This window comes from Marmota flaviventris, chromosome X (genome assembly GCF_047511675.1).
Source record: "Marmota flaviventris isolate mMarFla1 chromosome X, mMarFla1.hap1, whole genome shotgun sequence".
Classification (NCBI taxonomy): domain Eukaryota; kingdom Metazoa; phylum Chordata; class Mammalia; order Rodentia; family Sciuridae; genus Marmota; species Marmota flaviventris.
The window spans coordinates 129,267,835-129,294,898 of record NC_092518.1 but is presented as its reverse complement, the minus strand read 5'-3'; the positions used below and the strand labels follow the sequence as shown (position 1 = coordinate 129,294,898).

Here is a 27,064-nt window from a genome sequence, read left to right as displayed (position 1 = left end):
CCTTGGGAGTTTTGGTAACCATGCCAGGGTCCCAGTTTTAGCAATTCTAATTTCACTGGTCTGGAATATATCCTGAGCTTCCCAAGTGACTATAACATGTGGTTGAGAGCCACTGTTAGGAGGATCAATTAAGTCAAACAATTCAGCATGTTGAACTCATCACTGTTCTAGGTGGCTGAGACCCTTGAAGGCAGCTGGAAAAAGTATCTTGGGAGATTCAGATGCTAGTATTTCCTTTCTCTGCTCAAGATCACAGCCTAGCTTTGGGAATATTTAATCAAATGCATCAAGGAACTGAGCTTTTTCTATACACCAAGTTTCTCAAAGCTGAGTTTTGAAGCCAATTAGCCAGCTCTCAATAACCTCCACCTACCCACACCATTTCTGGCTTAACAGACTCAATGGAACTTCCCATCCTCTCCAGAGTATTTTCAAAAGTCATTTCAAATTCAGATTTAAAAGATACTAACAATGGTATATGTCACTGAGCTTCTGGTGTTAGGGCAAGGGAGAAAATGGTGGGAGACAAATAATAATAGGAGAATCCAGCTCAAAGAATTTTGGGAATTAGGGTGCTAAGGAATTAACCAGCTCTAATAGTCCTGTCAGAGCAGTAATGCATTGCAAAGTAGGTTTGAGCTGTGCTCCTGAAAGTCTTTACTCATTTTTAAAGTGCCCTCTTCATGTTCCTTCAAAGCATAATAACTCAGTGAGAGTAAAACAATGAGAGGAAAGAAACCTACCAGTGCATCAGCTTTGTGCTTCAGCTTCTTAGCCTCTTGCATGTAATAATCCGCATTGTGAACCCTAAATAAACAAAACATGCTCTTTCACAAACCCATGGTTCATCTGCTCATTAAAAGACTGAATAGTCAAAATGTTTTTTGCTATGAATCCATGCTATATAATGCCCTGAAAAATATAATGCCTTCAAAAGGCATACTAATGCTGCCATTCATATTATAACCAACCTTGAAATAATACTGTAAATGAAATCTGAAGTGCATAATGGCCCATTAGGATTAATAACCACATCCTCCAACCCTAATCATTATAGTTGTCCAAACATATTCCACAAAACCTAATTATAAATCTATGTGTATTTGAGGACATGGATAAGACAAAAAAAAAATCCTAGGAGTAAGCACCTGCCTTTGAAAACAGTAACAAAGCTCCATGATTAAAATGGGCCAAAGATATCTCTCAGAGGGGACAGAGGGGTGTGAGTGTGTGTGCGTGTGTGTAGTAACGATATACTTAGAAGGCTACAGGAGCTGATGCTAAGGTCCTAAGGGGGCACGACATATGCATGGCACTAGAAAAGCCATACTGCCCCCTCCCTTCAATCACCACTCCCAAACTGTGTCCGTGATAATCTGGGGACAACATACGAGTCATCAAAAGTGAGCTTGGGTCTCCGGACATTAGTGCTGCTGCTGGACAGGAGGGGCAGGGCCGCCCATGACGTCATCTCCAGGTGACTGCTATCCATGAGGCCAGTAGTGATAGTAGAGGTGATGGTGGAAATAGTAGTGGTGGTGGTTGTGGTGGTAGCCGTGGCAGTGGTGGTGGCAGTAGCTGTGACAGTGGCAGTGACAATGGCAGTAGCAGTGACAGTGGCAGTGGCAATAGCAGTGTTGGTAACAGTAACGGTGGCAGAGGCGGCCTTTTTTGGAGTGTCTCCCTCCTGGGAAAATGGAGGACAAATAGCTTCATTAAGCCCAGGCTTATAGAACATCTTCATAAATGCTATGAATGTCAAGCACAGTAAGAAATAAGCCAAGAAAAAAGAAAACAATACACACAGCTTGAGGATAAATAGGTGACCCTGGTATATTTTGTGAGTGCTGTGAATCACCAGCTTTTTTTTTTCTATGATGACACCAAATACCAAGCAGGATAGGCACTGAGATTATATAGTACCATAGTCCCATTAGGACACACAAGGCAAATATGTAAACCCAGTGGGAAATGTGAGGTAGGAGGAGAAGGAAGAAAAAAAGAGAAGAAAGGGAAAAAGGGGAGAGAAAGGACGGACAGGGGGAGAAAGACTAGAATCCTTGAGCCTAATGTGGATATTTTTTATAATACAATAAGCCCAGAAACTCTCTCTAGGATAAATAAAGTTCTCAAGTTACTCTGCAAAATACCAGACATGGTCCATCAAAATACCCAAACACCAGGTATTATATTGCATTAATCAATGCTCTGGTTGACTTACGACTGAAGAATGGGAGTTTCCCATGCTTCATGGAAGTTCATGGGAGGTTCCCAACTGGTGTCTGGCTAGATGAATGTCATGTGAGTGTGCCTCATTTTGAAGACTTAGGATGGTGAAAACTCATTTTTACAAGGTCAAAAATGGATAAGAAACTTATTTATTTGGTGGGTTGGTACTGGAAATTGAACTCAGGGGGCACTAGACCACTGAGCCACATCCCCAGCCCTATTTTGTATTTTATTTAGAGACAGGGTCTCACTGAGTTGCTTAGCACCTTGCTTTCACTGAGGCTGGCTTTGAACTCCCTATCCTCCAGCCTCAGCCTCCAGAGCTGCTAGGATTACAGGTATGCATGACTAAGCCCAGACTGTCTGAGCCATTTTTAAGTGTAAAGTTCAGTAGTGTTAAGTCTATCTATATTGCTGTACAACCAATCTTCAGAACTCTTTTTTCTCAACTTGCAGAATTGAAACTCTGAACGCATTAAACATCATCTCCCCATTTCTTCCTCACTGAGCCCTTGGCAGCCAACATTATACTTCCAGTCTCTGAGAATAAGACTACTCTAAGGACCTCACTGAAGTGGAATCCTATAGTATATTTTTATTGGTACATCTTAATTTTCCAGAATGGTGGGTTTCATTGTGGCATATTCATGCATACATAAAAATAGAAATTGATCCATTTTACTCCTGAATACTTCTCCTACCCTATCATCCTCCCTCCCCTTGATCCCCTCACTCTACCCTAAGGACCTCCTTTTATTTTCATGCTATCCTTTTTTTCCCTCCAGATTTCACATATAAAAGAAAACATACCATACTTGTCTTTCTGAGTCAGACTTACATCATGGTCTGCATTCCATCCATTTTCTTGCAAATGCCATACTTTTGTTCATCTTTATGCTTGAATGAAACTGCATTGTGTATCTATACCACATTTACTTTAACAATTCATCTGTTGATAGACATCCAGGCTGGTTCTACAACTTGGTTATTATAATTGTGCTCTGATAAACAGAATTCTATAGTATTTGTCCTTTGATACCTGGCTTATTTCAATAAGCATAATGTCTACAAGGTTCACCCATGTTGTAGCATGTGACAGGATCTCCTTCTTTTTAAGGCTAGATTACATGGCTTCCCTTGTGGGGATAGATCCCATTTTGCTTATTCACATTCCTTTATTTCTAAACCTACTCATCTATTAATGGTCAGCTCAACAAATGTCTCCTCCATGAGGAAAACTGTTGTTTGCCTACAACCAGTAGTGCTTTATCCTCTTCTACCATTCACAGGCCTGTCTATCCCTTTTCTAAGATTCCAATTAACTAGTCACTTTATACTCTAGTCCTTGAGTATAAGTCTTATTGGTCACCTCAGTTTGGGAGCCATCACTGATTCATGACAATGTCCCTCTACCCCAGGGCCCAGTGCTCTTAGCAACTGCTGAATGCATTCATGAACACGTGTGCATGCCTGCCTCAGTCAAAGCATTTACTTGAAAGATAAAGGTCAACTATTATTTTTCTTATATAGTGCAAGTTGATTTTTTTCTACTTGATCCTTAATTTTCTCATTATCAAACAATTCTTACTACTAAAGCACAATGAGATAAATGTGCAGCAAGGTTAACAACTTACAAATTTTTATGTTGAAATGGAGAAAATATTTTAAAGTTCATCATAGAATTTATTCAGCCCAAACATGTAGAGGAACCATTAAGAAACTCCTAAGCCAGTTCCATGTCTCCACTGCCAGAGCCAGAGTGGCCCAGACTAGAGTATAGGATTAGCCCAAGACAGTGCCACATGTCTCTATGGCCAAGATAAGTGACAAGAACCCCTAACACCACATCCTCCACACACATGGAATTTATTTCAGTTCTGGAACATTTGACTAGAAATGGCTAGATACACTCATAAGCATGCAAATTATGTAAACATGTCATCTGTCCACACTCACTCATGCACTGAGTTAATAAACAGGACTTCATGCCTAAATGGGATAGAAAAAACTGAGAGCACAAAATTGAAAACACTCGTGGAGCTGGAAGGAGCCTTACAGATCCTCTAGTCAAGTTAATTCATTTTATGAACTCAGAGATATTTCATGATCTTTAAGAAAGATGATATATTTCTAGGTACATATATAGTCATATTTATCATATTTCCCTGGTAGTTTTTAGCTCTTGTGGAAATGACTATACAATCTTGTAAGCATTATCATTGTCATAATAACCTCTGCATTATTTATAACTTTTAATTATTTGTAGCAATATAGTAGGCACAATTATTTACACCACTAATTATTTGTGGCAATATACTAGACACTATACAAAGAAAATTCCCTGGATATGTTGCATGCCCTCCAAAAGCTTGCAGAAGAAAGCATCAGTTGGAGTCTATAATATTAATCACACTTACTATGAAAACATAGGATGAGTACTGTAATTACTGTTTAAAATAGATGGTTTAATTCCCAACATTACAGAGTCAGCATTGCTAAATGTGTATGCAAATATGGAAAATGGCAACTTTATATTATTGCAATTTTTTATATAGGTAATGAAGTTTATCTAGACATATATGTCATCTCAGTCACCTTGGAAGATGGAGGACTATAAATTGGGTCCTTGAAGCTCAGAGACCTCATGGACACTCATGAAATGTTAAATAGGGATTTTTGGTTCAGGGAACAAAATGTTGTTACAAGACATTCATTTGATTTTCACTGACTTGCTATATATATTATGCCCAGAGACTAGACACATATGGATGTGACATCTACATATATATAAATGTAGGTGAATATGTTACTTATTAATATTCACCAACAGCACTGTTGCTAGTGATTTCCACAGCTCATGTAGCTATACCCGAGATAAATGAAAAGACATTGTGTGGGGGTGTGAAAATGAAACAAATTTTCAATTACCTATGCTAATCGAACAGCAGCACAGAAAATCCAAAGGACTCCATAGTCCTTTAACTGACTTTAGAACTATTATTGTGTGATTTTAGCAAGATTCGCCTATTAAATTCTACCACATTTAGTGTCAATTTTTTAAAGCAGTTCATATTTGTAATGCTGAGTGGTAGAAAGATGCCACTGAGAATTCCAGCCCTGGTTCAGTAACCTTGGGCATCATATTCCATTTACTTGTTGTTTTTTTTTTTTTTTCTTTCACTAAGTGATTAGTGCCTACCATGTGTGAGATGATATGGCCAATATTATAGATTGTCTTCCCCAACCCCACAATATAAAGAGACTGGACTAAAGGACATCAAGGCTCTGAGTTTCTGCATATGCATTATGTTTGAGGAAACAAGATGGATAATTAACCTGGAAGGAAAAATTCATCCTGAATTGAAGTAACTGTGATTTTTAAATAATGGAAAGTTTCTGTTTTTGAGTACATATGTACACCTTCAAAAACACACTTCTGTATTTTCTCTGTATGTCTTCCTCCCCTCCGCTGTACCATTCCCTCTGGTCCTTTTAGTTAGATGAGCTGGCCTAATTGGTTTCTACCTGACAAGCATAATATTTCTTCCAAGACACTTACATTTACAGATATCCCTTTGAAAGTAGCACAGAATTTGCCTTCGCTTCTCTTAGGTTTGGTAGAGGTGATTTGTCCACTCATGGAGATGTTTTTGTCTTGACTGAAGGGACCATTATTGCCACTGATATTTCTGCGACGTGGAGGGTCCTCTGGCAGTGGGGAAAGTGGAGGAGGAAAGAGTTTTTCTTCTTTTCTTCTATTTGCTCTCCTGGATGAATTATTTCTGTGTAAACAAAATGTGTAAGATACCATAAAGTCTTATCTTACTTTATTCTGATGTCCCCCATGATGCTGGTACTTTCAGCTAAAATGGTATTTTAAATGATCAATCTTTCCCTATGGTGATGAGTATATGCAAAAATGTATGCAGACATAGATATCATTTGGATATATCTCTAACATATATGCGAGAATGAACAAATGTCTTTGAAGCAGAGCTCCATAACAAATGCATATGTCTGATGGGGTGTGCTATAGTATGATATTTGCAACTATTAATTACATTTTTAAAGAAAATATAACACGGACTTTAATACCATTATGTTTCAGGATGGCTCCTACTTGTTTTACCCTAGGGCTTAACTGAACAATCCTGTGATAAATGGCATAATAAACAATAAGTTGAAAGACATTTAAAGAAATATTACGCTTATATATTACTTAGAAATAAATTACACATTAAATACTGTTGTAAGATATTATAAATTTTATGTACAAATTGTTCTACCCTAACATGAAGGCATAATGAACATCTGACCTTAAATTGACATATCAAAGTACTCATGTCCTGTACTTTCCAAAACTCCATTTAAAAAATATTCTTCAGTCATGTTGACACAATACATCTGCTATCTTAAAAGTACTCCCATGCTTTCAAACTGATTTATATGCCCATTAAATGGGAACCATCAAATAGACTGAGACTTCAAATAAAACAGAACAACTAAAATCTTATGCTAACTACTTAACATGGTAATTGGGTCATGGATTTTCATTTTAGTTACTGTCTTAGACTAATCAATGAAGATTACTTGAATTTTAATCTTTTCTTAGACAACTAATATTGCACTGTGCAGCCATTTACTTTTCATGATTATTGACTACAATTTTCAATAGCAAATTAAGCCAACAAGAATTTATGTTTTCCTCTTGGTCAATTTCAGTCACTGTCTAGAAATATAGATTTGCCATATCTCAAAGCAACAAATCAAAGATGAACAAGCATTCAAGTGGTCTGATTTCCTGAAGTAGAAGTCAGTGTAATCTCCTTGTCCCACTTCCACTGTTTTGCACAAATTTGCCAATTGTAATAATATGTATCATCTTCTCTTTTGTTTCATGAATTTGACCTTATGACATTTTATTGTCATGCAGTGAATTAAAATCTTGCTATGAACAAATCACAATGAATTCTGTTTTATGTATAACTATAATGTACAAATTAAAAATAAATCAATAAAATCTTGAGTGTTTCTGCCATTATCTTAATTGATTAAAATTAATATGAAAATATTTGCCAATGAATTTTTACAATTACTTTGCAATGTAGAATCATTTTAAGAGTGTTGTGATGTCTATGAAAAATAATGGTAAATATATGGATTAAAATTCTTGCCCATGATGAAGTTCCAATAATATCAGGCCACATAAAGTGTAATGATTACAGAGGCACCTGATCTTCGGGAAATTAGATATACACATGTAAAGCACTGTTTTGGCATTTATAGGAGGCAAAAGGTTCATTGGTTGTAAACATTCGCCCACTACTTTAAGTTGCTGAGAAGGTACTGGGGAGCTGCTTTTGAGGAGCAACTACTTTACCATTGGCTACTACAATAAAAACCTTCCCACCAGCCACTGAACTGATCAATGGGAACTTGGTGCATTCTATGCAGCAGATCTCATGTCTGGCCATGACTTGGATCCACAAGGCCTTTAGTGACTTCCTTGACAAAAGATACCCAGGGAGCATTTTCAAGAGACCACTGTCACTGCTATGACTTTCAAGTACAAAAACTGTTGGGTGTGTGGGAGACTCCCCCTTCTCAGAGAACATCACGGAATCCCTTACCCCTCCCCCTCCTCTCCAAAGGGTGCCAAGAGCACCAAATTCAAAGGTTTTCTCAACCAATCCCCGCAGGACACATTGTCTACTCGCTGTTCCTGAGTCACCCTGCCAATCAGCACCTGCCACATCCCCTATGCAACCCTTCTTAAGCCAGAGCTTGTAAGCACATGCTCTCTTCTCTCTGTCCTCTGCCCTCTTCCTCTTCTTTGTCTCCTCTCTTTACTTTCTCTTTCTCTTTGCTCTCTTCCTCTGCTCTCTCTCTGTTTTTTTAAAATATATATATATATATATTTTAGGTGTAGATGGACACAACACAATGCCTTTATTTTTATGTGGTGCTGAGGATCGAACTTGGGTCCCGCCTGCCTGTGCTAGGTGAGCACTCTACCACTGAGCCACAATCACAGCCCCTGCCTCTCCCTTTCTTCCCCTTTGGGCAGCGCCCCAAATAAAATCTCTTGGTTGAATCTCCATCTTGAGTGAGTCACTCGCCTTTTATTGGTGCCCTGACTCAGATGGGAGTCCCCTGCTTTTAAGCAGGACTCCCATCTCGCTGGAGATCACCACCTGAGCGGAGACCAACCTGCGCCCATCTTCTCCATCGCCTCCTTCACATCCACCATGGGCCTATGAATTGGTGAGTCCCTCCTCCAGACTCCTAAACCTGCCTAGGCACAATAACAGGGAACTGGCTGGTGGTGTCTCTCGGGGAGGAATACATCCCACCCAGACCTTCACGGTCACGGTCACGGTCACGGTGGTCCTCTTGGAGTCTTCCCCTTCCAACAGGCCTCGGCCGGCTTGAGAACTGGCAAACCCCCTCCCGTCCTGGAGCATGGGTCTCCTCTTTCCCCCTCTCTGTTGGAAACCCTGGCGCCAGGTGACCCATAGCTCCCAAGGCCCTCCGGGAGGGCCCCTACACCACCAACTCTGCCTCATACATAAAGGAGTTTCAGTGCTTGCTCCAAGCCTAGAGTCTCACTTTTCATGACATTTACAGGATTTTTGGTGACGACCGTATCCCCGGCCTGAGGTCTCCTTCTGATATTTGGCTCGAGTGGGACGCCCCTCCAGTCAACATATCACACCCTTCCTCAGAGCCCCACGAGCAAGCGGGGCCTCCTCCCTGCCGCCCACTCCCCTCTCAAATGCCTCCTCGACAATTTGGACACCGTCAGCCTAACCCCGGAGTTCAATCCCAAGAAATTGATAAAATTCTCTACTCAGGATTGGCCCAATTATCCCTTAGGTAACCAAAACTGTTGGCCCCCTATAGGTCCTTAGACCCGGCCATTTTGCGGGATCTCTTCAAATATTGCAAGCGATTGAAAAAATGGGCAGAGATTTTATATATTCAGGCTTTCTTCCTCCTTAGCTCAAATCCATCTATCTCTCTGTACCTCTTGCAATCCAAAATGTGTCCTCTTGGTTTATAAACCCTCCTCTCTTTCTGCCTCCTCATCCACGGATTTCCATCCAGCCAAGGAGCCTCCGCCATATTGTCCCACAAACCCCTCCTCCCACTCTCCTCCTCCCTCATCTGCGCCAGTCCCCGCCCCTCCAGTTCCTCTTTCTTCCTGCCCTGCCCCCACTTCCCCCTGCAGTCTTCCATTCTATGCACAGTCTGTCCAGCCATACCCTACTTCAATTATGGCTCCTTTGAGAGAGGTTACTGGGGCAGAAGGGACCTTTAGGGTCCACGTGCCCTTCTCCATAGCAGACCTTTCACAGATTGGAAACCGCTTGGGTTCCTACACCACCACCACTCTGCTTCATACATAAAGGAGTTTCAGTGCTTGCTCCAAGCCCAGAGTCTCACTTTTCATGACATTTACATGATCCTGGCCAATACCATTCTCCTAGACACGGGTGTGTGTGTGGGGGGGTGGGGGGGTGTCTGGGAACAAGCCCATAATTATGCTGATGAGGTTCATCCAACCACCTGGCCCATCCTCTAGGCACCAAGGCAGTTCCTGACCAGGACCCTAACTGGGACTACAATACTGCCTCAGGATTAGCCCTGAGGGGCTAATTTTCCACCTGCCTAGTAGCAGACTCACATGGGCAGCTCAGAAGGTGGTAAATTTTGAAAAACTCCAAGAAAACATTCAGGACAAAAAACAAGAACCCTTCCACCTTCCTAGTGAAAAACCAGCCTCTACCTCAGAGCAAAGCCTGTCCAAGGAAGGGACATGACCTTTGTCCTTGGAAAGACCCACAGAGCACTCCTTGGCACATTCCCACCCTGCTAAGTGGTTTATCTACAAATAACAGGAGAGATCTGCTGCCCCAGGTGTCCCTGACTCAGTCAGGCTAGGTGGGGACCCATAGCAACCCCCTAGCAGCCAGCAATCAGCATGAGACAGGGAAATACCTGGGATGCCAGATGACCCTCCCAGTAGTTTATGGTGGTTGATAACAAGTTGGAAAACCATGTAGTTCAGCACGTACACCCCTCTTGGCTTAAACCAATCAGTTCAAATGAATCCCCCTTTTGTACTGACCAATCACCCCTACCCAACTTGTTCCCGCCAGTGAATGTGCTAATCATGTTTTAGAGTTGTTATTTGATTTTCCCGCAGTGTGTGACGATTTGCTAAGAGATGCTATGATGTATGCTGGGGGGGGGGGGGGGGTCCCTGCCTTCTCCAAAGAATGTATAAAACTGCTGCAAACCCTGGGCTCCAGGCCTGTCAGCGTCACCAGTTGCTGTGGAGGACCGAGCTAGCTCGCAATAAACACCTCTTTGCTGCTTACATCGATCTTGGTCTCTGGTGGTCTTTGGGGGTCCCCAATTCGAGCATAACACTAGATAAACTGACTAAGATAACCAGCAATAACTAATTTAGACCATGAGACCCTGATGGCAGACAGCTCTAATTACTGACTTCTTCTCCCAGATCTATCCCCACATTCGGGCAAAACATAAAAACTGGAATGGAGACCCCTGACCCCTCAGACTGAAGTCCTGGCTACAGCCTTTAAGGTGTACCACAACCAGGATGAGAAGGCCGGAGACCAAAAAAGCCTGATGCTGGCACAGGCTCTATGGGGACCTACCCCACAGGCCCCTTCATTTCCAGCCAAACACCCACCACCCAAGATGGCCCCTGGGCCCTGTTTAAAGTGTGGGACAGAGGGACACTGGGCACGAGAGTACCCAAATTCCAGGCCACCTACATGTCCATGCCCTAAATGCCAATTAAAGGGTCACTGGGTCATGGACTGCCCTGGCCCAGAAGGGGAGCCAGATCCGCCCCAAGCCCAGACCTGGATCTTTTGGGGTTGGCAACGGACGACTGAAGGGGCCTTGGGACTCCCTCCCTGATGACCACCATCACCTTTCAGGAGCCCAGAGTCACTATTATGGTGGATGGACACCTGATTAACTTTTTAGACATAAGGGCCACTTATTCAGTCTTGAGGGCATTTTGGGGACCCACTGTTCCATCCTGTTCCCCCATTGTCAGGATAGGGGGACAAACAATCCTTCCCCTGAAAACCCCCATGCTTTCTTGTGGGTTTTACCACCATCCTTTCTCCCACTAGTTTTTGGTAATGCCCCAATGCCCCATTTTCCTATTGGGAAGGGACATCTTAGCCAAATTCCATGCCTCCATCACACTGCACCCCAGACTTTCTTTTATCCTGGCCCTTGCAGAAACAACCCACATGTCCATGGGCTCCCTTCCTTCTCACCCTCCAGAGGTAAACGCTCAAGTTTGGGACACTTCCACCCCCTCTCTGGCTCACTGTGTCCCTGTCAGAATTCATCTTAAGGACCTCAGCATTTCCCTTGTCAACCTCAATACCCTCTTCCAACTAGCAGTCTTCAGGGCCTACAGCCCATTATTAAGGACCTATGGTGCAAGGGCTTAATAAGACCTACCCACTCCCCTTACATCACTCCAATTTTGGCTATAAAGAAACCTAATGGACAGTACCGCCTTGTACAAGACCTATGAATTATTAACGAGGCAGTTAGACCCATTTACCCTCTGGTGCCAAACCCCTACCCCATCTTCTCTTCCATTCCTTACTCTTACTCCTACTTCTCAGTCATCGACCTGAAGGATGCCTCCCAACACAAAAACAAAAAGGGAGGAATGTTGAGTGTGTGGGAGACTCTCTGCTGAAGTAAAGTTTCCATCTTGCGAGAACATCACAGAATCCCTTACTCCTCCCCCTCCTCTCCAAAGGGTGCCAAGCCAAGAGCACCAAATTCAAAGGTTTTCTGGAACCAATCCCCACAGGACACAGTGTCCACTCGCTGTTCCTGAGTCACCCTGTCAATTAGCACCAGCCACACCCCACATGCAACCCTTCTTAAGCTAAAGCTTGTAAGCACATGCTCTCTTCTGTCTTCTCTCTGTCCTCTTTAAATGGGCTAGAGGAGGACAGCAGACAAGGGAATTACATTACCACTATTAAGAGATCACTCAAAGGTCCTCCTGATAGGTTAAGTCCTTGAGAAGGGCAGGGTCTCAGCAAGACCCTTCTGTTGGATGATGGGGAACACCAGCTATCATAGTCTGATGTAGCATCTTTGCTAAAGTTAGAATATTCATTTACAAAAGTGTTGTCACAGAGACATTTGTAAGGACTTAGTGTGAAGGATCAGAGGCACAAAGGATGAGACAAGGCTTGAGGAGAGGATTCCCAAAAGAAGATCTCTAAGAGACCTCTCTTTAATTCATTCTTCACATGTCAGTTCCAACATGTGAATTTGTTTGCTGAGCATAAGGGCCTGATTTAGGCCCTCCCTGAATAATGAATGCTCCCAAGGAAACACTGCTTTCCTGCCTATTAGAAAAGCAGAGAAACTAAAAACTGGATTAAAACCACCATTTCATGAAAACAAACACAAATCACTAGATATTTACTTAGTACTCTGTCATCTTTCTTCCACCAAATGGAGGAAGTAAAATATCACTCTGCTTACTAGTAAGGAGACTAGCAGTAGGGAGTAAGGGTGGTAGCTCTGTCTCTTCCTTTTGCCTGGGACTGAGAAACTAAGGCCACTGCAGCTATGCCATTTTAGTCCTTCCTCTTGGAAAGAAGGAAAGCTCTGGAATGTCTGTTTGACCATCAAGGTCTAGACTTCCTCATATGCCTGGCCCACCATGAGAGGAAGGGTATCAGCTTGCTCCCCTGTAAGGGTTTCCAGTTGTGAGAACTCCAAGTATGTAAATGGATGCTTTAGAGCTACTTACACCAGAGAGTAGAGACATGCCTCACAAACAGCCATGCATCATCAGGGAGAGGGTTGGCTCTGGGTCTAAATCTCATGGTTGTATAAAGGAAATCTAATGGTAATTGGGCTTTTCCTACCTTTCATCTGAAAACAAGAAGGATCTAGACCAATGTGAGCTGATAACTTATTTCTAACATCTGATCTGTGGCAGATTGATGCCATATCACTGATGTTAAACAGTAATCTGTGAAATCAATTGTTAGCAGCAGTTAGCCAGATTGCCTCTCTGCTCTGGGCTGCTAATAAGCTCCAAAACTGGGCTGTGATGGAAGTAATCTCTAATGTTGAATGAATTTATGGCAATAATTACCCAGATGGAATGGTTCAAGTGGCTGACATGATTGTTAGTTAAGTGATATTTATAAGACAGAAAGTACTCAGTCACAATGCTTGGAAGAAACAGAGGGCAGGACTTTTGGGGGGAAGGCTGATGCTAACTGAGCAAGGAGGGTACAAGGAGGCACAGACAAAGAAGGGGGAGGTGCCAGCTTGCTGGAATTAACATATCCATCCCTAAATTTCTCTCCCTGAAACAGAACTGCCCCAGGGGAAGAGCAAGTTCCCTCCTGGACAGCTCATCTCTCTGGCCTCTCCAAACATGCCATTCCCCTGGCTGCTGTTTTTCAAGCTTTGTGTTAACATCCAGTAATGACATAAAAAAGCAACTATGTCATTCTGTGAAGACAAAGGGGTTGTTTCTCCAGGGAAATTGTTTAAGTCACCCTCAAAACTGAACCTTGGCCAGAAGCAGGTGATCTGGTTATAGCAATAGGCATCTCAATGCTTTCCTTTTTCAATTCGCTTTTTTACCTTTCACTTATTGTAAAAAGCCCATATCACATGATTTTGGTGATAAATATGAGTTAGAATAATGAAACATTGCTAAAAAGCTCTTAGGCACCCAAAACCTTTCCATTCTTTATTGTATTCTTGTTAGACCATTGATCAGGAACAGCTCTCAGGACTGAACTGAGTGACTCATATTCTATGCCTTAACATTCCTCTAGATGGTATGCCCCAAATAAGTCCAACTGGGGCTTTGTAAAAGTCAGAACTATTATGCGTAGACATCACACACAGGGTAAACTTACTCTCTAGTGTTGGGAGGCTTGTGGGGTGGGGCTGGTGAGATGCAAGGGGGAAGCAAGCAGATAGTGGTGGCTTCCTCCAGGCGTTGCTTCTTCTCAGGGATTTTCTCTGAAACTTCTGCTGGCTTTGATGGAAAAAAGAATATACAGAACTTGAAATACTTGGTGCATTGAGACAAGGATGTTTCACACATTAAAAATGAACAAAATAGACAGCTTCTAGTTTAACTTCTAGATTAAGTAGGGGAGTTAAATGTGCACCTTTGATCAGACAGAAAAGCAATCAATCTAGTCCTACTGAGAAGTTGGCATGTGAGAGAGGTAAATGGTGATATGAACCTCTGATTAAAGACTGGCTGGGATGGGAATGTCATAACAAAAGTAAAGAGGCTTTATCATTTTTAAACATTTCTCTCATCAATAATGTCTTCACAAATGAGTACCTATGAAATTAACATTATAACTCTAGCATGGCATAAATCCCATCCAAACACCAATGGCATTGTGGTTGACACATAGAAGCTGGTCCTAAGACCAACAACATACAAGGAGCAAGGAAATTGAGGCACACACAGGCATGCCTCTGGACATTTGCATGTGTTGATTCTGATGGTACATTTTCAAGCCTGGTTATATCACTCTCATGACCAAGAGAGAAGCATCCATGGCAGGGCAAGAGGCCCAGATCTCTTGTTCCTTATTTTGGAATACTCTCATTGGATATATTAGTGCATGACTAAGAGATAAACCTTCTGCTTTTCAACCCCTAAATTAAAGATGAATGGAGACTTAAATCATCCTTGCAATATCCGATTCAACAGACAAATATTGGCTCTGGTTAGCCTACAACTCATTGAGGAATCTGAATCATTTCTGACATACTAAAGTCTCTCCTGGAAAGACAGAAGATATGGGGAAAGGTCTAGCAATCTCTGTCTAGCTACTGTGGCAGCTGTTAGAAATACGTTGTTGGAATATCACTGACACAATGTTATTCTAAAATAAAAAAAAATCCTGAGATAAATCAGGACAAGCTTATTGGCCACAAACTCAATTCTCTGGAAATATTCTAAACAAATGGATTTCCCCTTTTTGATGATACTTTGTTGTCCTAGAATTCAGCACAAACCACCTATAGGTAAGGTTTTCACAAGGCAAGCCTCCCACAGTGGTCAGTGATTCTAGCAGGCTGGGCAAAATATATGTCTGGTTGGAGCCAGGATACTGCCAGGATAATTAGATTGTGTTACTCTTTGTCCAGAGAAATGAACAAACTTAGAGGATGCATTGGACAGTGTGGCTAGTCCATGAGATAGGAACAGCTCCTGGAACTGGCTACCTGGGGAAGGGAACTCCATATATTCTTCTTTCCTGATCATCATAACCTCTCATGTACCATGCTGGACACTCTTGCCACTGACTGCCAAACCCTGGTCATTCCCAGTGTTTCATCCCTGGTCACATATCTAATATTGCATCTCCTCTAGAATGTATTGTTGCTTTCTCCAAAATAAGATTCAAGCCATGTGCACCGGTGAATACCTGTAATCTCAGTGGCTCTGGAGGCTGAGGCAGGAGGATTGAGAATTGAAAGCCAGCCTTAGTAAATCAGCAAGACCCTATGCAACTTAGTGAGACCCCATCTCAAAATAAATAAATAAATAAATAAATAAATAAATAAATAAATAAATAAATAAATAAATAAATAAATAAAAAGGGATGGGGATGTGGCTCAGTACTTAAGTGCCCCTGAGTTCAATGCTCAATACCCTCCCCCCCCCAAAAAAAAAAAATGAGACTCAAGATCATGTTAGGCAACAGTCACTGGTCATGATCACTTGACAGTCCCATTGGACAGCTTACCTTGTGCTTACGTTTGCCCTTAGGGGCTGGTTTTTCTGCAGCTGCAGTAGCACTCTGGCGCTTGGGTTTTGAGGCAGTTTCCTTGTGGTCTGGCTTGGCAGGTGCTGCTGGTAGTGTATTGTGGCCAGGCACTCTAGAAAGCAAGTCAAGGTCGATCTTCACCCAGAGGTTTTTCAGATTCTCCTGATCTCGCAGAGGTGACAGAAGCTCTGTTTGCATGACGGGAATGGGGGAGAAAGCTGGCTCCTCATTACTGACAGATAAGTTGTTGCTGCTGCTACTGCTGCTGATTAAGGTGCTGAGGGTCAGACCGGCCCCAGCAGTTTCCCTGGACTTGGTAGTATTAGATCCAGGAACAATGCAAGGAGGCAGGACTTTGATCTGCAGGGTCTCTTCCTGATCTGTGTTGGAGTCAGATGTGGATGAATCTGTTTCAATGAATTCCCGAGACTTTGGCACGATCTTTCCAGGGCCTCTGTACTTCTTTTTCTCAGCAGCCAAAGGTATGTGAGGCCTTGGTTCTTTCCTAGGGACTGGTTTGTGGGCCGTGGTTTTGTTGCGGCTTCTTGGTGGCTCAGGAAGCTCCAAGCTTTCTTTTTCTTTGGGAGTGCTGCTGGTAATATTTGGTTTAGGCCAGGTAAACTCCTCGATGCTGGTGTTTTTCTCGACTTTTTTGGGCTGTTTCTTTCCAATTGTCCTTTGAGAAGCTGTCTCCACAGTTGTTGACAACTTATGCTTTAAAGCCTTTGTTTCTGGAGTTTTGGGGGTGGGCCGTGGTCGGGCTTTCTCCCTAATGAGACTCAGGAGAGGCCTTTCTTTGGGTTCAGCCAGAACCTGGCTGGGGTTGGATTTTACTTTGATCTGGACTTCCATTGGTTGGATGATTGGAGGAGGCAGAGAGATGGTCTCCATGGGTGTTTCATTTTGGCCACAAATAAATGACTTGTTCTGAGATGTCACTTTGTTAAGCCATTTGTCAAGCTGCCACTTGTTGGTTGAGGGTGGCTCAGGCTGTAGATTGATAAAATGAAACAAGAATGAATTTTACATTTAGGGAGAATTTAAGAGAACCCTGAGTACAGGGGCTCTTTGCTAATAAAAGCTTTGGATGCTAAGGTACCATTCACACACACACACACACACACACATACACACACACACTCATATGTGCATGCACACACACTTGTACTATCCACAATAATCAAATTAGATAGACCAATATAAACCAGTTGCAGTCTACTTATTTTAATTAAGTTCTGCTCTTCTTCTGAAAATATTCTCCACTCTAGCCAGGGAGGCAAGAAATATTTGCAAGGAGAAAGTTTCAAATGGTAAGTAGGGGTGCCTCAGATAGAAATCTGTTCCCAAATCCTTTGCTGGGAATCATCACTCAATCTCTCACTAGGAGATAGAGGCAATGGTCTCTGATCCTGAAAGGAAATTTAAATGTGCCTCAAGTGTAATTCAAAAGGAAAAGCTTTCCATCAACCAAAGTGCCAATGCCTCCTATATGATGCTGTAATTCACTACAAACAGACCAAGCCTTTTGTATTTTTACTGAAGGATAAAAAGATTTGACTTCCAAAAAACCACTGCACTTTTCTAGGTATATGGGCAATAACCAATTTATGAGGATATGCATGCAGACATTAGTGTCTACTGTTAGGCCATGGAAATGATGCATACAATTCAGATTCTTTATTCCACCTCTGAATCATGCCAGTTGAACAGAAAAGAACCACCATTTTTATTATAAGAAATCTTCTTTTGAAAGCCATCAGGTGAGGCTTATGGCACCAGCCAATAGAGGGTGACAGAATTAAAAACACTTGAGTAGCTATGATTTCAATCAGCACAGGACACTGGTAGATAAAAGTTGAGAAAATTGTGTTGGCTACCATTTTGGGCAGCATAGCTCCAGGGCCATAAATCCTGGCTCTGGCAACACACTGGGTTTCAGTCCTGGCTCTAGTATTGTATATCTATGAGATCTTTGGAAAATTATTTTTTAACCACTCAGAAACTTATGCTGTCATCCATAAAATGGAGAACTAGCAAGTAACATACAAGGTTGTTAGGAAGATGAAAGTGAGAAAATGCAAGACAAGAGCTTAGCACAGTACCTGGCACATGGCCCATGTTCAGTGTTTGCTGTTATTAATAGCAGTGAGATTATTAGAGTCTCCTTCTGTTATTTCTTTCTGATTGTTGAAAAACAAGTGTATAAAAGAACCATGGAGTATGGAGTGGGATTTTCCTGCTGCGTCAGGTGCAGGCTCAGGGCACCACAGCAGCTATGAACTCAGGATGGGAAGGGAAAAAATCATTTTTTTAACCTCATGAATACTATTTTGGTATTTTATGGAGCTGTGTTAAATGTCTACATGAATTTTTATCAAACATGTTTGATGCCAATTGAAATTTTTAAAAAGCCTGTGACTTCTTGTTGTGGTTTGGATTTTAGGTGTCCCACAAAAGCTTCTGTGTTAATGTAGGAAAGTAGATGATTTGATTATGAGAGTATAACCTTATCAGTCCATTCTTCTTTGAATGGACTGGGTGGTAACTGTATGTAGGTGGGGTGTGGCTTGAGGAGCTGAGTCATCAGGGGTGTGTCCTGCAAGGGTGCATCATCTTCCCTTTGGCCCTTGTCCCCGCTCCCCTCTCTCTCTCAAATTCTTCGCTTCCATGGGCTGAGCAGCTTTTCTTCCTTCTGCCACAATATTCTACCTCACGTCAGGTCCAGAGTGATGAAACTGGCCAAGCATGGACTGAACCTCTGAAACCATGAAAATGTTTTGGTCACAATGACTAAAAGCTAACTAACACATCTCTCAATTATTATTTTACCTTTAAGGAAAGACATACTTTTTGAGTCTACCTTGTCTAGTGGCAATTCATTAATAACTGAAATCTAGGCCAAGGGTTGACATCCCCAGGGCCAGACGTGCATTTTGATTGACTCTGTTGGTTCTCTCAAAAGACAGGCTGCCATCCCAGTCATCATTATTCTAGTTTTACACATGAAGAAGTTTGAGGGTCCGAGTAGCTGGGTCCTACAGCAGTCAGTCACATAGCAAGGAGTGTATATGTTAGGGCTTACACAAATGCATGTTTAGAGAAAAAAATGCCATAAAATACCTAGATGTTTTCCTGAAATAGTTATTATCCTGAAGCAATTATTGTACTGAAACTGTGTGTGCTTGGATTGGGGTGTTGTCTGAGGGACAAACAACTTCACCCACCTCTGGAGTGGCCACACGAGGTGCCTCGTTGGCTTCACTGTCAGTCGTGCTGCTTTCAGTGTCTGAGTCAGATTCAGAGCTGCTCTCTGACTCGCTAGAGCTGCCAGATCCCCCAATGGCTTGCACTGCAGGTGGGGGCTGTGGTGTGGCCAAGGGTGGGCTGAAAGAAAAATGACAGCATTTATTACTTCATTCAGTTTGAAACTAGATGGAAAGAGCCCACTTCAATATAAAGGCCTATGATCTCTGAACTACAGGCAAAGTAGAGTGTACTGTACCATTTATAGACAGGAAATGTAAAGCTCCAGAGGCCCAGTGGCTGGTCCAAAGTCAAAAGTTTGTTTAGAATCAGGTCAGAACTGGGCATGGTGGTGCACACTTGAAATTCTAGCTACATGGGAGGTTGAGGCAGGAAGACAACAAGTTTGAGGCCAACCATTACAACTTAGCAAAACCTTTTTTCAAAATAAAATAAAAAGGACTGGGGATGTGGCTCAGTATTAGAATACCCCTAGGTTCAAGCCCTGGTATTCTTCCTAAAGGAAAAAAAAAAAAAAAAAGAAACAGGTCTGTGTATACCCGAGTTTCTTGGCTTCCTCACAACAGTGGCTTCCCTCCCAGAGAAGACTTGAATCCCTTCATTCCACAGGAAATATTTAAGCCAAGGTTGCATGCTTTCTGGATGTAGATATAGAAGTAGATCCTTAGATGCTCAATTGTTCCATTTACTTATTTTAGTTGAGATACTTTTTTTTTCATTTTCTGTTGCCATCTTTTTCAAAACCCCACAAGCCTATCCAAGGGCTCTTATCTTACCTAATCCCAGTATGGTCCCATTATTAAGGATAGGCAGGGTGAGCCCTCATTTTTATTGGAGGGAACTGAGGCCCAAGGAGGAGGAGTGACTTGCTTCTGCATCACAGCTAGTTAGAGAACTAAGCTAGCACCTAGTACCATCCCTGCTACCTCTCTCAAAGGACAGAGTCTGGGCTGAGCACATTCAATGCCAAGAGCCCAATGCTCAATAACAAGGTGAGAAGTTGGTCCTTGATTACTGTGTGTTGGGTAAGATAAGGAAATGAAAGAAAGCACTTTTTGTTTCTTTCACCACCATTTTTGTGAACTCTTTGTGAAACTCTTACCAGGAGGTATGATCCTAAGGGACCAACTATCTCTAATGATTGATTTTAAATTTGTAAAGCTGACCAAGCAAAGCATTGGGAAAGTGACACCATTTGCTACTCTGCCTTTATTGAGAATCAATACTCCTCCTTACCAATCGTTTGCTCTCTGTGCCCTGTAACAAATCAACTTCAGCTGCCTCATGGCACTCTGGGGTATGTGGTTACCTTTCTGTCCTTTCACTCATTGTCTCTTTGGACTGATTTCTGTTCTGCTTTCCCTCAGAAAAGGGGCTCATTGGAGGAGTGTTCTAATCTCCCTCTATCTCTTCAGCTCAATTCCTCTTTGGAAATCAGTTGCGCTCATGCTAAGGGATGGGCTGGAGGCTAATGCATATTCCTAGGTCTGGCCTATCTTTCTGCCTGGCTATCCCTCTGGCCCTCCCTGCCTCTCATGCATGACAGCAATTTGCCTGGTTTTGCCACCTCACATTCCCCATATCTGAGGGAGCTATTCATTCAGGAGAGCCCAATCTTTGTCTTGGAGATGACATTGTCCTGTGACCCACTTTCAAAAGTGGAAAAGATGAACCCCAAGGATACCCCTTCCTAAGACTCTGGAAGCCACAACTTTATGCCTTGCCTGAACCCAATTGAGTTCATGTGCCCATACTGTGCCCTTACCAAAGCCTCTTCTTGAACATTACAGCTCTAATCAGTTGTGCTAGAGCTATACTAAGCTATTACTTGAGAAAGAACAAGATTATTTTGAGGCCAGCATGTACTCCCCATCAGCTACTATTTACCAGAGAGCTTTTCCATTACTTGTGCCTCCATCCTTAAAGACTGGCCCTTAAATCTCCCAGGTAGGCATTTTATTTCATATAGTTAAAGAAAGCTCATTTTTAAAATTACACATGCTAAGTAAATGCTATCTGCAAATAGATTTGGGGGAAGCACGTGAAATAAGGGGATTATATCTCCTGAGAGCCTGTGTGTGTTTGTTTTCACCAACAAGGGTAGAGAAGGAAACCGATAACGGTGCTCTTATTTCCCTGCATTCCTTTGCAGATCTCTCTTTAATGTCACTGATGGTTTTGTATATTTATGCAAAGTACCCTTTAATTTGAATTAATTGTTTTTATCTTTAGTTGCTAAATAAAGATTGAGAGAACATATCTAAGTGAGACAAATCCAGAGATTAGGTTAATGTGGCCTCAATTCCCCCCAAATTGAGTTTCATTTATAACATGGAGTATTTGCAATACTTACAACACTGGGTGGTGGATGGAGGGGGGAAAAATCTAATTTAGATCTAAATTTATGATTTTCAAGTGGAAGACTGTTTCCTAGTATTCTTTTGCAACTATGAATTAATTTCTGGCTTCATATAAGAAGTTGGTCATCCTTATATTACCAAACTAAAATAGATTCTGGATTTACTTTGAGATTCTTCTGGATAGAATTCTCATTTACTGGGTTATTTGAGGGCAATTTATATAAGAAACAAAATAATACCTGGGATTATTCACTCAGACTTAAAACACTGATGTTTTATTTACCAAAATCAACTCATTTCTCAGCTAAATCAAAACAAAATTGTAACAGATTTATTAGGAAACTCTGTGTGTGTGTGTGTGTGTGTGTGTGTGTGTTTATTCTTTATCCAAAGCCTTTCTGAGGACAAATGCATTTTGGTATTGAAAGTTTTAAATCTTAAAAATTAACATGGTAGATATAACATATACATAAATATATACAATGCTCTCTGTGGGATATGGGGATGCACTCCTTAATAAACCTTAATATTGCTCACAGTAACATTCACATAAGAGAAATAAACAAGTACTTTAAATACATATCCTAACATCAGTTTAGGTCAGTCTTTTTGTCAAATGAATTTGTTTCAAACATAGAAAACAATATTTCTCAGAACTCTTTGAATTTCAGAATTATGATTAAGAGATTATGAACGTGGATATAAATCATATAAAATTAACTATAATTATATTTATATGTACATATAGATATAGACATGAAATAAAGACTATTTCCAACATAAGAGCAACCTTGACTGAGACCCAATGAAATGATACCTGAAATTATTTATTTTAAGATTCCTTACAGCTAAATCTGTTTTGTATGTTCCCAGGTAAGACTGGATTGCTAGTTGATGTGGACAATGAACATAGAAACTATATGGAGAAATATATCAGCCTTTCATATCCACACAGAGACACATGAGAATGAGAGGGAAGGTAGACTTTAATTCAGGGAGTACACCAGGAGAATTCACACTTGAAGTGAAGGAATTCAGTGACTTAATGAGAAAAATTGCTTTCTCAGGGCAGTTGTGCAGTTGACAGCAGAGAGAGCCAACATTTGTGGTTGTTTAAATGGAGGGAAATTCTCTCCTGAGCACCTTCCTTTTCCTCTACTGTCCATCTGCACCCAGTCTGCTGAGGAATGCAGGCATATATGAGTTTAGGTCTTACTTCCTTGTGTCCAGCTGGGGCTATTGTATAGCCAAACTTTCAAGTTGATGAAACATCACAATATTTCACTTTCAATTCTTTTTTTAAGAGGGAGGGAGGGAGGGAGAGAGAGAGAGAGAGAGAGAGAGAGAGAGAGAGAGAGAGAGAGAATTTTATATATATATATATATATATATATATATATATATATATATATATATATATATATATATTTAGTTTTTGGCAGACACAACATCTTTGTTGGTATGTGGTGCTGAGGATCGAACAACCCGGGCCGCACGCCTGCTAGGCAAGCACGCTACCGCTTGAGCCACATCCCCAGCCCACACTTTCAATTCTTCATGAAAAACTGTTAAGCTGTTCAGCTAGATAAATTCTTACTTCTGCCATATTTTCTTTCATATGTTGATAATTTATTTTCCAAATGTATATTAAAGGGAAAATTATGGTTTGGATATGAGATTTCCCCAAAAAACTCGTGTGTGAGAAAAGACAAGAAAGTTTAGAGGTGAAATGATTGGATTATGGGAACCTTAACTTAATCAGTGCATTAATCCACAGCACAGATAGGGACTAACTGGGTGGTAACCATAGGCAGATAACATATGGATAGAAGAGGTGGGTCATTGTGAGTGTACCTTTGGGATATATATTTTGTCCCTGGAGAATGGAGCTGTCTCTCTTTCTGCTTCCTGGTATCATGTACTGAGCCACTTTCCTCCATCATACTCTTTTGCCATAATGTTCTGTATCACTTTGGGCCTGGGAGAATGGAATCAGCCATCTATGAACTAAGACCTCTGAAACTGTGAGCTCCCCAATAAACTTTTCCTCCTCTATAGTTGTTCTTGTCTGATCTTTTGGTCACAGCAGCAAAAAACATGACTAAAACAGATATTGGTACCAGGAATGGGACCATTGCTGTCACTAACCTGACCATGTGGCTTTTGTGGAAGGGATTTTGAGACGTTAAGAGTTATAAACTGGAAAAGCTTTAGACTGTTATAAGCAGAGGTTAATGGATGACTCTGGTGGTACCTCAGAAGACTAGAAGGCCAATAGACTGAAGATAGTAAAGATAGAGCTCAATAAAGAAAGAAAACTCTCTTGGAAATTGGACTTAAGCCCATTCATGTTACTTTAGGACTAAGAAGTTGTCTAAATTTTGCCTGTATCCTTTCTGTGATGCTAGTTTTTAAGGTGATGAACTTCTTAATCTGGTGGAAGAAATTCTACGCAGGATAGTACTCAGGCAGTGACATGGATATTGCTGACAGCTTTTAGCCATGGTTATTTTGATAATCAGGATCAGAAAGCAAAATATAAAGATTTGAATAACTTGCATTTTGACCAGAAGACTGAATAAAACTGGAGCTAAGGAATGAGTGGGTGTTAAAGACATTATAGTCACTAAAGAAATACTAAAGATTTTGCCCAGAGACACTAGGAAATATGGCTTAAAGACAGATCAGGAATTTGTAAGACCAAACCCATCTCAGGCTCAAGGGTGTAATAATAATTTTTTTTTTAAATTTTTTATTGTTGGTTGTTCAAAACATTACATAGTTCTTGATATATCATATTTCACACTTTGATTCAAGTGGGTTATGAACTCCCATTTTCACCCCGTATACAGATTGCAGAATCACATCAGTTACACATCCATTGATTTACATATTGCCATACTAGTGTCTGTTGTGTTCTGCTGCCTTTCCTATCCTCTACTATCCCCCCTCCCCTCCCCTCCCCTCCCCTCTTCTCTCTCTACCCCCTCTACTGTCATTCATTTCTCCCCCTTGTAAATGGAAGGAGACCCTCAGGGTTATACAAAATTACATACAAGAGGAAGTGAGGGGAAAGGGAAAAATAAAAATTTTTTTGAGAAGAGAACAAGGATGCACCCTGGCTGGACAGAGAGGCCTAGGAAGTTTTTCCAACATGTTCAGCTGCCCAGGCACTCAGAGGCTACTGCATCCAGGGTCTCTGGAGGCGTGGCTACTGCTCAAGACAGTGGCAGCCCTTGGCATCAACCCCAAGGTGCTGCTTCTGCAGATTGCAGGATGCTGGAGTTAGGGGGTCATGGAGGCTTCCACTGAGATTTCAAAGGAAGGCCTAGGAGGCCAGTCAAAGTGTACCTGGGTTGGAGTCCCTGTGGGCAGCCCCTGAGAGTGGTGAAAATATGAGAAGGAAGTGACAGTGCAGACCCCCAAGATTAAAAAATGCCAGTAATCTGGGATCTCTGCTGAGGAAAGCTACAAGAACCCAGCAGAAACAAACCAAATGAGAAGTCCTGTGGGCTTCAACTAGCAAGACCACAGAGACTGGCTATAAGCCCTTTGGAGAGAGCTGGATTTTAGTCTTGATTGGTCTCATCCCTTCTTTCTATGTTCCTATTTCTCCCTTTTGGAATGGAATATTTACTCGATCCCTTTATATATTGGATGCATATAACTTGCTTCTGATTTTTACAGGAACTCATGCTGGGAGTTTGCTTTGAGTCTCAGAGGATGCTAGAAGTGTTGAGACTATGGAGACTCTTAGAAATAGCCTAAATGGATTTTGTATTATGAGAGGGAATGAGATTTTGGGGACCAAGGGTGGAATGTTGTGGTTTATATATGAGATGTCACCCAAAACCTCATGTGTGAGACAATGCAAGAAACTTTAGAGGTGAAATTATTGGGTTATGGAAACATTTTCTAGTCAATGCATTAATCTAGTTGAATGTACTAACTGGGAGATAATCTGGGTGATAGAGTATGGCTGAAAGAGATGGGGCATTAGGGATGTACCTTTGGGATATATATTTTGTCCCTAGAGAATGGAGTTTTCTCTCTTTCTGCTTCCTGGTACCATGTCGTGAGCTACTTTCTTTTACAATGATGTTTTGCTTCATTTCAAGCTCCTAGGAAGGAGCTATCCATATCTGGACTGAGACCTCAGAAACTGTAAGCCCCCAAATAAACTTTTCCTCCTCTAATTGTTCTTTTAATGTCTTTTGGCAGTGAGAAAACTGACTAAAACAGTGACTGAATGAATCTAGTCCATGCAATACTTTAATCTGCCAAGGAGGGAAAGGCTAATGTGCAACTGGCACATTCTTCACTCACCAAGACTTTACTAAAATTATTTCCCATACATCATTTACTATCATAGTTTTTAAAGAATTTAACCTTTATTTTATTTATTTGTTTATTTATTTTTATAAGGTGCTGAGGATCAAACCCAGGGTCCCACCCATTGCAGGCAAGCACTTTACCACTGAGCTACAACCCCAGACCTACTATCATATTTAAATAAAGCATTTTTAAAATGAATGCTAGTTGTTACAATGCAGATAAACTGTGATACTAAAGCCACTATCATTTAATATATGAAACCATGTACTCCATACTCTGTAAATATTAAAAGTATACTCTGAATGTACCTCTAATGTAATCAAACATCTCCAAGGTTCCACATTTGTAAGGATTTTGAAGTCAACTGCTCAATCTTTTCAAAGATCAGTTTTGCTACTCTGCTCATCAGAATCATCCATCTTACTGAGTTGAGTGAAGCCTCATCTTAATTACCTAGTTCTTCATGGTCACAGGCCAGTGTGAAGGTAAAGAAGTTGGCTTAACAAGTCAGTGATCCTAGTAGGGGATTTTGAGGCTTGGGAAGTATATTCAAGACCCAGCCAATGGGAGAGTACCAGGGGAAAACAATGGGATCCATCACCTTAGTTTTTTAAACATGACTATCTCTATACTTATATTGATCAAGCCTCTTCAGCAACAATGGAATCAACCTGCAATACCATAATTAATGAGTAGATGCAAGAAAAATGAAGACTCTGGAAACTATATTGAAGAAACTGGGAAACTTACAGAGGAAGTTTTGGGGTTGGGGAGGGCCATGGTTCATAAAGTCTTCAAATAATCTGTCTTCAAATGTCTGTCCTATGGGAAATGCAGTAGAACTGTTCTGAGCACCCTCCAAGATAAATTAGGATCAGTGAGTTAGAGATCAAATCAGGAAGATTTGACTGAAACATTAGGAATAACTTTGAAGAACCTACATCTGACCACAGAAAGAATGCAATACCCAGCTTAAGTGACCAAACATGTGAGAAGACATTCCTACAATTCAATCTGCTTCTT

At 41.3% G+C, this 27,064-nt stretch overlaps 1 protein-coding gene across 1 annotated transcript in view; it reads right to left on the bottom strand.

Annotated features, from left to right (window-relative positions):
* Nucleotides 1-27,064, bottom strand: part of Aff2 (ALF transcription elongation factor 2) — a 317,944-nt gene that overhangs the window by 20,978 nt on the left and 269,902 nt on the right. Inside the window, exons 10-15 of the mRNA XM_071606100.1 lie at nt 19,307-19,466; nt 16,062-17,072; nt 14,202-14,323; nt 5,789-6,011; nt 1,392-1,687; nt 744-807 (exon numbers count right to left, since the gene is read on the bottom strand). Of these exons, the coding sequence (XP_071462201.1) occupies nt 744-807; nt 1,392-1,687; nt 5,789-6,011; nt 14,202-14,323; nt 16,062-17,072; nt 19,307-19,466 (1,876 nt within the window). The remainder of the gene's footprint in view (nt 1-743; nt 808-1,391; nt 1,688-5,788; nt 6,012-14,201; nt 14,324-16,061; nt 17,073-19,306; nt 19,467-27,064) is intronic.